General features: G+C 39.8%; 1 protein-coding gene across 1 annotated transcript in view; it reads left to right on the forward strand.

Moving 5' to 3' along the window:
* Positions 1 to 12,549, forward strand: part of EIF2AK3 (eukaryotic translation initiation factor 2 alpha kinase 3) — a 68,560-nt gene extending 56,011 nt beyond the window's left edge. Inside the window, exons 15-17 of the mRNA XM_004285631.3 lie at positions 2,992 to 3,093; positions 9,948 to 10,010; positions 11,337 to 12,549. Of these exons, the coding sequence (XP_004285679.1) occupies positions 2,992 to 3,093; positions 9,948 to 10,010; positions 11,337 to 11,537 (366 nt within the window). The 3' untranslated portion in view covers positions 11,538 to 12,549. The remainder of the gene's footprint in view (positions 1 to 2,991; positions 3,094 to 9,947; positions 10,011 to 11,336) is intronic.
* Positions 12,550 to 12,832: the final 283 nt, after the last annotated feature.

The raw sequence follows: 12,832 nt of genomic DNA on the forward strand, positions 1-12,832 counted from the left end.
TATGTTATTTTGGTTGAAGTATATGAAGAAAATCTGACTTCGCATAGATAGGCAGTTGGAAAAGGAGGAATATTTTAATACCATTTTCAGGTAGTTGTGGGGATTCTTCTTTGAGAGCATATCAAAATACAATGAGCAAAAGTTTCTGAAGAGTCATTTGCCCTGAATCTAAAACTATAGCAGTGAACATTTTGTATTCTGTTACTTTAACATCCATTGGTCCACTTTGCACATTGAATGGACCTTTGACCCACGCATGATTTTATAAAATTGTGCATTGGTCATTTGGAAACTATTGGTTCCCTAAGTTATGCATCTTTTCCAAAAGTTGTCACAATTCACTATACAGTATTAAAAAAATCACTCTGGTTAATATCACCACCAGTCTCACCAGAAAAGGCTTTAAGTATTAGGAAGCTGTCAGGTTCCCAGTGATGGACAAAAATTTTCCAAAATTCTGACATTCACTTCCAAGCTCAACTTTTATTTTTGGCAACAAATGCTGTCAGTCTTCCTTGAAGTTCCATTCTCACTTTGTTCATCTTTAAGAAAATATCTGTCAGGTATCCAAGTATGAATAACCACAGTTTGTCTACCAGTTGTTCTTTCAAGTCAAAATGGAGCTCGATGAAAAGAGCATCTGGTTCATATAGTAACTCAAACAATTGCACAAATGCTTTCTCGAGACAACCATTGTACTTCGGTGTGGAGCAGAAATGCTTTATGAATACTGCCCATTTTGTCACACAGAATATTAAAGAAATGCATACCTAAGGGGGAAGATATAATAAAATTAATAATTTTTACTGCTTCAGCAAGGACATTTTAAGTGAAACTGTCTTCCTTCCTCCCTTCCTTTTTCCCTTCCTTCCTGCCTCCCTCCCTCCCTCCCTTTCTTCCTTCCTTTCATTGAAGAACATAATTACTACTAGTATGGTTTGGTGCTGCTGCCTTGGTTCCTGCTAAGGTTCAGCAGTGCAAATGTCAACACAGTGAAAAGACAAATCATGTCTTAGAATTATTATGAAAACAGTCTTGACTTTGTAGACCTCCTGAAATGGTGTTGGAGTCCCCAGGGATCCACAGACCACACTTTGAGAACTGATGGATTAGTTTATCTTTGGAAGGTCGTATCAGAGACCAGTCATAGGAGCTGGCCTTTATTTTACTGTTGTACAGTATCCTGTTAGACTTCTTGAGTTGTTTGCATTATTCAAGTGTTTTCTTTTTTATGCGTAAATTTTATTTTTTTATTTAATTAAAGAAATTTTTTAATAGAACCCTATACTTAGACATCTGGAATTTCAAGATAAGGGGAAAATAGTGTTAAGTATTTAGGTACGATAAAAAAGCACGTTACAGCTTAAAGAGCTTGTTTTCTATAACACTCAACCCTGGAGGACAATAGATCAACATTTACAGTTTGGATGAAAAATAGCTGTGACCCGCAAATCATGTTTCTGGCCATAAAGTTATTCATATAAAAGAAATTAGGCATTTTTAGATAGGTAGGAGTTAAAGAATCTCCTAAGTGAAAAAAGGCAGGGGCAGAAATGTGTGTATAGTGTGTAAAGGGGGGAAAGATAGCTATATATTTGCTTATGTTTATATGAAGAGCTCTGGAAGGATGTACAGGAAACAAATAGTTTTGGGGGCGGTAGGTAGAGGGGAAGTGACTGGTGGGAACTGGGCAGATAAGGGATGGACAGGAGGGAAGCTTGACTATATACTTCTTTTTGAATCACGTGAATGTGTTACCTATTAAAAGCGAGTTTAAGAAGGGAAACATTTGTTTTGGATGTTTTAGTGACTTAGACATTTTGCTGTTAGGAATATCACTGTGATAACCATCCCTGTGTACAAATCTCTGTCTGCATTTCCATCTACCCTGGGGTGGATGAAATTTAAATAGAACCATTAAGTGGTAGTAACCACTTATTGCCAGGTTGCTTTCATGAAGTTGTGTTAATTAATATTCTCCAGATAGTGTATGAGGTGTCCTTTTCACTGTACCCCTGCAAACTCTGTTTTGAACATATTTTCTTTGAATGCTTCCCAGACCCCAGTAACAGCTAAGGGAAGGGAGGAAGATGGTGTAGCCTGTTGCAGTCACTGGAACTTCCCACCTGATAGTCTATAAGCAGAAAGGCAGGCTGGGTCTCAGAAGGAACCAGGGAGACAGGTATCAAGTGTAGTTTAGAGAGGAGGTTGTAAAGGGTTCCTCATCCCTGACAAATACCTTGTGATCCCCCAAAGGGAGGGCTTCCTTGGCCTTTGCCAAGTGTCTTATGTGCCTAGAGTCATTTTCCCAAATAAAAGGGTTCTTCTGAGTCCACAGGAGGTCACTTTTAATTTGAATGAGGCTTTGTTTAATAGAGTAGTTGGGTTGTAATTCATTTGTTCATTTTAACAAGTAAGTATTTATTGAGGGCCTTCTCTGTACTTAGCCCAGTGCTGGATGGTGAGAATTCAAAAGAAGCAGTTCCCTTCCCTCCAGGACTTTATAATCTAGTTGTGAAGCATAAGAAATAACACACATGAAAAATACAACCAAGAATGCAGTGAAGTCCATAATTAAGTGCCGTAATGAGGGCTAACCACGGTTGATTAGTGGTTTGGAGTAATGAAGATTTTCTCATAAAAATAGGTGAGGACTAAGATGGTTAGAAATGAGAGATTCGCTTTAGATAGTGCTTGCTTTGAAAAGCTTCACCCCAGGGGTAGGGAGAGCAGCTCTTCCGGGCTCCTGGCTCCAGGTTTCCGCTGGGCCTATTTTACTGATGCATATCTCAGAGCTATACCTGGGCTTCCTTCTGTAATGCTGAGTACTTTAATTACTCTTGCTGTGGTGAATTGAAGAAAAGAGGCTTGAGAGATGATTAACTCTTTGCTAACATTTCTACGTACACTTAGATTCACTGATGCCGTATTATCCGTTGTACTATCTCCGTGAATGTTTTCCTAATATTTCTTCTTTATTTGGGATTTCAGATTCATGGCAACAACTACTCTCATAAAGTGGACATCTTTTCTTTAGGCCTCATTCTGTTTGAATTGCTGTATCCGTTCGGCACTCATATGGAGAGGGTCAGGGTAAGTGTTCCCCCCTCAAAAAAGGTAGAAAAAGAAAACATTAAATCTTAAATTCACAAAAGAAAGAGTTTTAGAAGAAGAGTAACTTACTCCTAATACCAGCAGACTGGTTGACGTAGAAGAGGTCACGTGAGTGACGCAGAAAGGATTTGTAGACAGTTTGCGTCCACAGAAAGCTCAGTCTTCAACAATTGTTGAGTCGAGTTGTCTGTTCCTTGTTGTTGCTTAAATTTGTAATAAGTGCAAAGCACAGGGTAAGCGAGTGAGGGTGACGGTGTTGGTTGGTTACAGAAGAATTTTCCAGAGGACAAGTGGCCATACACTCACATACTTAAAAGGTGGCAAACTAAAGCATGATTAGGTTTTTTTTCCCCGTCTCAAAATAAACCAAGATGATGGCATTTAAGGAAAACAGTACTGAAAGTCTTTTAAAAGTAGACCTCTGTCACATTCTTCCCCGTACTTCATAAGCGGTTACCCTCCACTTTTCCAGCTGTTGTGCTTGTACTTACTTCTGTATTTCCAAAGTTTATGTCCTTATCACCATTTCTTAATTTATCAGTGTTAGACCTTATCTGTTGACTCCTGGCCACGGTAGAACAGGATGTAGTTCTCACATAGAACCAAAAGGACCTACCAAGTGTTCTATACAATAAATAGGAAAAAAAGAAAATAATTTAAAAATCAAAGTGGCTAAATTTCAGAATACCAGAGGTAAAGGCACTAAAAGCTTCCAGAAAGGAAAATAAAACAGGCCCAACGTATGTTAAAGGATCAGGAATCATATGGCATCAAAATTTAAGTAGTTATAGGGAATTCCCTGGTGGTCCAGTGGTTAGGACTCCGCGCTTCCACTGTAGGGGACATGGGTTCGATTTTGATCCCTGGTCAGGGAACTGAGATCCCACATGCCTCACGATGTGGCCAAAAATAAATAAATTTAAAAAAACAAAGTATTTTTTAAAAAAATTGTGTAGTTGTAAGGACATCAAAAGACACTATGCAGAAAGTGAAAATAGGGTTGCCCTGGTGGTGCAGTGGTTAAGAATCCGCCTGCCAAAAAAAAAAAAAGAATCCGCCTGCCAATGCAGGGGACATGGGTTCGAGCCCTGGTCTGGGAAGATTCCACATGCCACGGAGCAGCTAAGCCCATGTGCCACAACTACTGAGCCTGCACTCTAGAGCCCGCGAGCCACAACTACTGAAGCCTGTGCGCCTAGAGCCCATGCTCCGCAACAAGAGAAGCCACTGCAATGAGAAGCCCGCACACCGGAACAAAGAGTAGCCCCCGCTCACCACAACTAGAGAAAGACTGCGCTCAGCAACGAAGACCCAATGCAGCCAAAAATAAATAATTAAAATAAATATATTTATTTAAAAAAAGAAAGTGAAAATACAACCCACAGAAAACATTTGTGAATCATGTATCTGATAAGGTTCTAGTATCCAGAATATATACAGAACTGTTACAGTTCAACAACAAAAAGACAACCCCATTAAAAAATGGGCAAAGGACTTGAACAGACATTTCTCTGCAGAAGATTACAAATGACCAGTAAGCACAACACCATTATTCATCAGGGAAATGCCAATCAAAATCACAGTGAAATACCACTTCACACCATCTAGGATGGCTAGAATAAAACAAAACAAAACAAAAACGGAAAAGAAGTGTTGGTGAGGAGATGGAGAAATTAGAACCCTCATGCATTGCTGGTAAGAATGTAAAATGATGCAGCCACTGTGGAAAACAGTTTGACAGTTCCTCAAAAAGTTAAACATGGAATTACCATATGACCCAGCAGTTCTACTCCTAGGTATATACCCAAGAGAAATGAAAACATAGGTCCACACAAAAACTTGTACACAAATGTTCATAGTAGCATTTTCATAATAGCCAGAAAGTAGAAACAACCCAAATGTCAATCAGCTGATGAATGGCAAAGCAAATGTGGTTTACCCATACAGTGAAATATTATTCAGCTACGAAAAAGGAATGAAATACTGATACATACTACAGCACAGGTGAACCTTGGAAACATCACACTAAGTGAAAGAAGCGGACATAAAAGACCACTTACTGTATGATTCCATTTATGCAAAATGTCCGGAATAGGCAAATGCATAGAGACAAGGTAGATTAGTAGTTGCCAGGAGCCGGGGGTAGAAGGGGATGGAGAGTGATTGCTTAATGAGTACAAGGTTTTTCTTTGGGTGATGAAAATGTTCCGGAATTAGAGAGTGGTGATGGTTGTACAACATTGTGAATAGAATAAGAATCACAGACTCATACACTTTAAAATGGTTAAAAGGGTGAATTTTATTTATGTGAATTTTATTTCAATAAACACATTTTCGAAAATGTGTAGTTATGTAAAAATTTTTTGGTTAAATTAAGCCATGCAAATATTGTTCTATGCTAGACCAAATAATGTACCCTGACTTCCTTTTCTTTCTGATACAATCCTTTTTTTCAGAATTGCCTTTTCTCAATTGCTTAGTTTTCTATGAACCTTTGCCGTAATTTTTAACAAATGTGCAAAAGTCTGTCACATATCAAACAATATTTTCTCTGTGCTTCAGTATAGCTTATCTAGATAGATAGATGGATAGATAGATAGGTAGATAGATAGATTTAATTTGTTTTCCCCTGGAGTCTTTCTTCTCAAAGCTTCGTTCTCCAGTCTGGACCAGTTGCCCCCTTGACCTTCTGTAAGCTGTCATCCAAGGATGCACTTCCCTGCTCTCCCGGCTTGGACCCCTTGTTTCCTAGCTTCCATGTTTTGCTTTGTTTTATTTTCTTGCACTATTCTTTTATTTTGCTGGAGCACATTCTGCAGTAAATTCCTCAGAAACAATGTATGAGAAAGAAATTTTTAGAGTCCTCAGGTATCTGAAAATGTACCTTTTTTTCCATTTTCATACGTAACTGATAAATTGGCCAGGTTCCAATTCTAGATGGAAAATAACTTTCCTTCAGAACCTTGAGAGCATTGCCCCACTTCCTTACAGCTTCCAGCGCTGCTGTTGAAAAGCAGATACCATTCTGATGCCTGATTTTTTAATATAGGGTATCTTGGACCTGTTACATTTTCGTTTCTGGAATCTTTAGGACTTTAGTTTTATCAGTGCTCGGTAGTTGTGGCTCGCAGGCTCTAGAGCGCAGGCTCAGTAGTTGTGGCGCACGGGCTTAGTTGCTCCGTTGCATGTGGGATCTTCCCGGACCAGGGCTTGAACCCGTGTCCCCTGCATTGGCAGGTGGATTCTTAATCACTGCGCCACCAAGGAAGCACTGTACTATTTTTTGCAGGAGTTCCTTAACTTGTTATTCTGACTTTCCTAAGTCCTTTATTTAGACAATCCAATTTTTATTGTCCAAGATTGTACCGTTTTTATAGTATTTCGCTCTGTTTACATGAATTCAGTATCTTCACATTGCTGAGAATCTCAATTACATGTATGTATATATTTTAAGTTTTCCTCCCCCTATATTGTCTCTTTCCTCTGGGCATTTTTTTTTTTAACTTTCTGTTTTGAAATTATTATAGATCCACAGGAAGTTGCAAAGACAGAGAGATACCCTCCACCCACTTTCTGCTGACAGTTACATTTGACATAATTACAGTACAACACAAACTTGACATTGGTACAGTGTACGTATGTAGTTCCATGTTATTTTATTTCAGTACAGGTTTGTGTAACCACCACTGCAGTCCAGATACAGAACTGTCACATCAACACAGAAAACTCCGTCTTGCTACCCCCTTATAGTCACACTTACTTCCCTCCCTACCAGCATCTCTGAGTCTTTTAATGATTTGTGTGTGTGTGTTTCTCATGCTGATAATCCTTAGCTGTCCATTCATATTTAAGAATAGGGCTCTTGGAGAATTCCCTCGTGGTCCAGTGGTTAGGACTCGGTGCTTTCCATCCCGGGTCCCGGGTTCGATCCCTGGTCAGGGAACCAAGATTCCTGCAAGCCGTGCAACACAGCCAAAAAGAACAGAAACAAACAAAAAAAAAAAATGGAAGAAGAATGGGGCTCTAAAATGGTGACTAGAAGTGGACATCACTTAGGGGTAACGATCCAGTTCTTACTTTGGGGTGCGGGGCGCCGAACTCCCACATGTCAGCATCTATAGGCCTTTCCTCATTTTCTCCAGAGAAGAAGCTCTCATTCTCCTGCCTGAGAAGGAGTCGGGATGGGGTGTGGAGAGTTCTTACTGATCCACATGCAGATCTTCACTGCATCCTTCCGTGTTCCATGCCCACCCCCGACTCATCCTCGTTCTGTCAACCCTAAGTCTGGAATGCCTGGGTTCCGTTTCTCCAGAGAGCAAACCTTATGTGTTATCTGGGGATATGTCACTCCGTCCGTATACAGACCTTTCGACGGCTCTCCTGCTGCCATCCTTGAGCCTCACCCCCATGCCCAGCAGGTTCTGCTCAGCTAATCAGTTCCCTCTTTGTTGGCTTTATCCCTCACAGGCAGCCTGGTTTACCTTCCTGTTCTGCTAAAGAAGCTGCTGTGCTTCCACTGCTTTCTCTTTCAAAAATGCAATCTATTCTTCCACTGCAGTCATCCTTATAGACTTACAGTACATTTTACCTTCCTTGGCACTTGTTTTAGTGAAAATGCTTACTAGAAATATAGTAGAAAATCTGCCGTGTTTAGCCAGAACCCCTCTGAAATTCCATTAGTAAATGTAAAAGAGACTATTCAATGATTTGACCAAGATCTTTTTTTTAATTAATTTTAATGAGACATAATTTACATACATACAACATACCCACTTTGTACATTTTTATGAGTTTTGACACATTTATACATCCACATAATCACCACTACATTCAAAATATAGAACGTTTGTATCACCCCAGAAAGTTGCCTTTTGCTCTTTCCCAGTCAGTCCCCTGTCTTTCCAGGCTCCACCTGGATCCCAGGCAACTGCTGATCTGTTTTCTGTCTTTTCTAAAGTTTCGTATAAATTGAATCATACATGTCTATCCTCTTTTGTGTCTGCCTTCTTTGACTCACTATAAAGTCAGTAGTTCCTTCCTTTTTATTAATATTCCATGGTATATATACCACAGTTCATGTGTCCAGTTACCTGTTGAGAAACATTTACGACTAAAGTTGCTGTGAACATTTGTGAACAAGTCTCTTTGTAGACATACATATGTATCCTTAGTCTCGGGTAATTACGAGGTAGGCTCTGTGGTAAGTGGTTTAACTTTATAAGAAAGTGTCATTTCATATCCTCACCAGCAGCGTAGGAGAGACCTAGGTCCTCCACATATTCCACACTTATGTTTCAGTCTTTCCATTTTTAGACATTCTAACAGGGGTATAATGGAGTCATACTGTGGTTTAAGTTTGCATTTCTCTGATAACTAATGACCTTGACAGTCTTTTCAAGTCCTTTGCCAAGTATATGTATTGTGACTAGTTTATTCCAGTCTGTGGCTTGCCATTTCATTTTCTGAATGGTGTCTTTCACAGGGTAGCAGATTTTAATTTTAAAGTCCAGCCTACCATTCTTTTCTTTTATGCTTATGCTTTTTGTTGAAAAGACTCTCTGTTTCCCCATTGAGTTATGGCCAAGGTCTCTTTTAAATTCTAAGTTATAAAATAAAAACTTTAAGAATGTTATGTGATTAAAAATTAATTCCATGAGTCCAGACTCAAGCATTTATCTGCACTTAGTTTGGTACGACCTACCTATTAGCAGGTGAAACCCTCCCTTCTAGGGCCTGCAGCATAGATTCTTCTAGTGAAGTATCTGTTTCCCTTTAGTGGGAAGTGACAAATGCCAACCCGGTTCATATTTTTGTTCAAGTACACTCCAGCTTATTTCTCAAGAAATATGAAGACATATTTAATTTATTTCATTTCTCAAAACTGGTTTTTATCATCATTACAAAAGGAACATCAGGCACTGTGCTAAGTAGTTTGCCTGAATTACCTCATTTAAGTCTCAGAGCAATCACACACGGTGGGCCCTGTTTGTATGAAAATTTCTCAAATAACTAGTTTAATTTTATATTCAGAATTTAGCATAATTGACTTGGTTTTCTTCACTAAAAAAAAAAAAAAAAAAGAAGGCTTGCCTGGTGGCGCAGTGGTTGAGAGTCTGCCTGCCAATGCAGGGGACACGGGTTCGTGCCCCGGTCCGGGAAGATCCCACATGCCGCAGAGCGGCTGGGCCCGTGAGCCATGGCCGCTGAGCCTGCACGTCCGGAGCCTGTGCTCTGCAACGGGAGGGGCCCCAACAGTGATAGGCCCGCGTACCGCAAAAAAAAAAAAAAGACTATGTCTTTTTATATCAAATACAAGAGGTTAGTGACTAGTAGAAAAAGTTACCCGCTTAAGAACACAAATGTGGGCTTCCCTGGTGGCAGAGGTTAAGAATCCACCTGCCAGTGCAGGGGACCCGGGCTTGAGCCCTGGTCCAGGAAGATCCCACATGCTGCAGAGCAACTAAGCCCGTGCACCGCAACTACTGAGCCTGCGCTCTAGAGCCCGTGAGCCACAACTACTGAGCCTGCGTGCCACAACTACTGAAGCCCACGTTCCTAGAGCCCATGCTCCGCAACAAGAGAAGCCACTGCAGTGAGCAGCCCGCGCACCGCAACAAAGAGTAGCCCCCACTCGCCGCAACTAGAGAAAGACAGCACGCAGCAACGAAGAGTACTGCTCGCCACAACTAGAGAAAGCCCGTGAGCAGCAAATAAGACCCAACACAGCCAAAAATAAATAAAATAAATAAATTTTTAAAAAATCTCTCTATGTTTAAATAGATTCACATATCAAAATAGACTTAAAGATAAGTAACACTTTTCTTTCTTTTCAGATCTTAACTGATGTAAGAGATCTCAAATTTCCACCACTATTTACTCAGAAATATCCTCGTGAGGTTGGTATTAATTCTCATCTTTTATTTTCTTTAGAATCTTACTTAGAACGTGAAGCGTCCTTAGCAGTCAGCTCATCAGTTTCCCCGTTTTACAGATGAGGAAGCCTAAGGTCTAGAGAGGAAAGGGACCTGATCCGAAGAACACACAACTTGTTAAAACCAAAGGCTGTGACTCGGTCCCAGGTCCTGGGCCCAGTGCCCTGTGCTCCAAGCTGCATGACACCCCATCTGGGAACTGTAGCAACCTTGTGTTTCGATAAGGCTGAGCTCCTAGCTCACCCTCACAGCCGTAGAGTTGCCATTATGATCATGCCATTAATTTCTTTATCTTAGTGAATTTGGGAGAGATCTTAAAAACTGGCTTCTTTTTTTAAAAAAGTCACTAATTTCCACTGATTTTGTGTGTTGGAGTTATGCCCCTCAGAGTGACACAGTAAATGGTCCAGAAGAAGTGGGAAGGGAAAATTAAGCTGGTCTTGATGGTGAAAACTGTGTGTAATGAATTTTTCAAGTTTCTTTTTGCAGCTTTTGTTTATTTCATTATATGTCCACAAACATATCACTTTAAATTTATGTGTTGATAAATCTTGGATTTTCTTAGTAAATGAAGTTTAGGTAAATTAGACTGTGTGGCTAGTCATCAAGTTGGAAAAAGTCTAATTGATCTTTCAGTATTATAAGTATAACGAAGGGTTGCATTAAAAATGAACTTTATAACAATATAGAGATATACCGGCCTAAAGTGAAATCTATTTTACAAAAACTATTCTGTTGTGTATTTTGCAAAGTCGATGATTCAATCCCGGGGCGGGGGGCGGGGGGGGCTCATCAGAATCCATATTATATTAAAGGGGTTCAAAAAATCAGTAAAAAGGGCTAGGTACTGATCACTGGCATGGTTATTTTTTAATTGAAATCTTTGAGATAATTGTACATTCACATACAATTGTAAGATGAATTTATTTTAAAAGTCAGAGTATGCCTGCGTTTCAAAGATGTGACTGAAGACCTTTTATTATATGTTAGAAAACAACCAATTACCCCAAAATGGTCCATGTGTATTTGGAGCAGGGGTTGGGCAAACTATGACCCACAGACCAAATCCAGCCTGCTGCCTATTTTGGTAATAAAGTTTTATGGGAACACAGCCAGGCCCACCTGTTTATATAGGGTCTGTGGCTGCTTTTGTATTTCAGTAGCAGAGTTGAGAAGTTGTGTCAGAAACTGGCTCGCAAACTTAGTATAGTTATAGAAACATCTGGCTGACTTCTGAATTAGGCAGCTGGTTAGTGGCCCTTTTATTACAAAACAGTTTTTATCTTTCAGTATGTAATGGTGCAAGACATGCTCTCCCCATCCCCTACGGAACGGCCTGAAGCTGCAAACATTATTGAAAATGCTATATTCGAGGACTTGGAGTTTCCAGGAAAAACAGTTCTCAGACAGAGGTCTCGCTCCATGAGCTCATCAGGAACAAAACAGTCAAGACACTCCAGCAGCTCCCACAGCCCTTTGCCAAGCAATTAGCCTTAAGCTCTGCTCGCCTCCCTAACAGGTGACACGGAATAGCCCACTTCGAAGGAATGTTGATTTTTCCAAAATCGTGACCTTGAAAATGTTGTTCTTTGCTCGATTCCATTTTGGACTACTTTTTCTAAGTCAAATTTAAACTGCATTTTGGAGCTCAAACCTTTGAGCCAACTCTTTGGTTTTTGCTCTGCTCAAGGAGAGGGCTGTCACTAGGTCACACGTGGTCCTTTTCCTTCGTTGGTCTCTTGAAATCGGCCGGCCAAGCATCCTAGCCCTCACGTTTTGTCTAAGGAGGTGGAAGCAACCCCTAAAATGTATAGAGAGAATTATAAAATGGAAATATTTTTGTAGTACAGAAAAATGAAAGTCCCTACATGTAGTAGCTATACTGTTCTAGAAATACACTTTCTAGAGATGACAGTGGTGATTTTGAAACTGATTTCCAAAAAAGCTGACTCCGTTTTTGTCCCTGGTGGGTAAAAGGAATCTGCATTATTTTGGAGGACAAGTGGCACAAATTGTACAGTGGTTTATGTCCATAGCTAGTTTTCTAGTGACGTTTGTAGCATTAAATAGCTTTATTCCTTAGATGGTTCTAGGGAGCGTTTAAGAGCTTTTTGTACTTTTACCTCCAGTAAAGGGAAAATGAAGCTTTTTGTGTAAATTGGTCAAAAGTTCTGGTTTGGGGAGGAAAAAAGCCGTAGTAAGAAATGAATCATATATTACAACTAACTTCTTCAATTATGGACTTTTAAAATCTAACGAAATCTTAAGTGTCTTAAATATAATACTGTAGGTTGGTTTTTTCCCAAAACTGACTGTAGATAACAGTTTAATCATCTAACTTGCTAACATGTTTTTATTTTCCACTGTAAATATGTTTATTTTTTATTTATAAAAATTCTGAACTCAATCCATTTGGGTTGGTGGTGTATAGAACGCACTTAAGTGTGTTAACTATTGTGACTTCTTTCAAGTCTAAATGATTTAATAAAACTTTAAAAAATGATTTATGGTTGATTGTTATTTTGGGGGGAACTAGCCCTGAAATGGTAGTTTTTCAGATTTATAAAATGGGATCATAGGTCTAAGAATAGTCATAACCCTACGCTCAAGAAAGCTTACTCCTAACCTGTTCTAAACAGGCATCTTCTTGTCATTTCCCAAGGACTTGACAGGACCAAGTCCTTTTCACAGTTCACTGGACTCATAATCCAGAGACATTAGCTCAGTTCCTACTCAGTGCCAGGGGCATAAAGAGCACCCTGCCCTAAAGGGAGACCTCGAAGAGC

Source organism: Orcinus orca, chromosome 13 (genome assembly GCF_937001465.1).
Source record: "Orcinus orca chromosome 13, mOrcOrc1.1, whole genome shotgun sequence".
Classification (NCBI taxonomy): Eukaryota; Metazoa; Chordata; class Mammalia; order Artiodactyla; family Delphinidae; genus Orcinus; species Orcinus orca.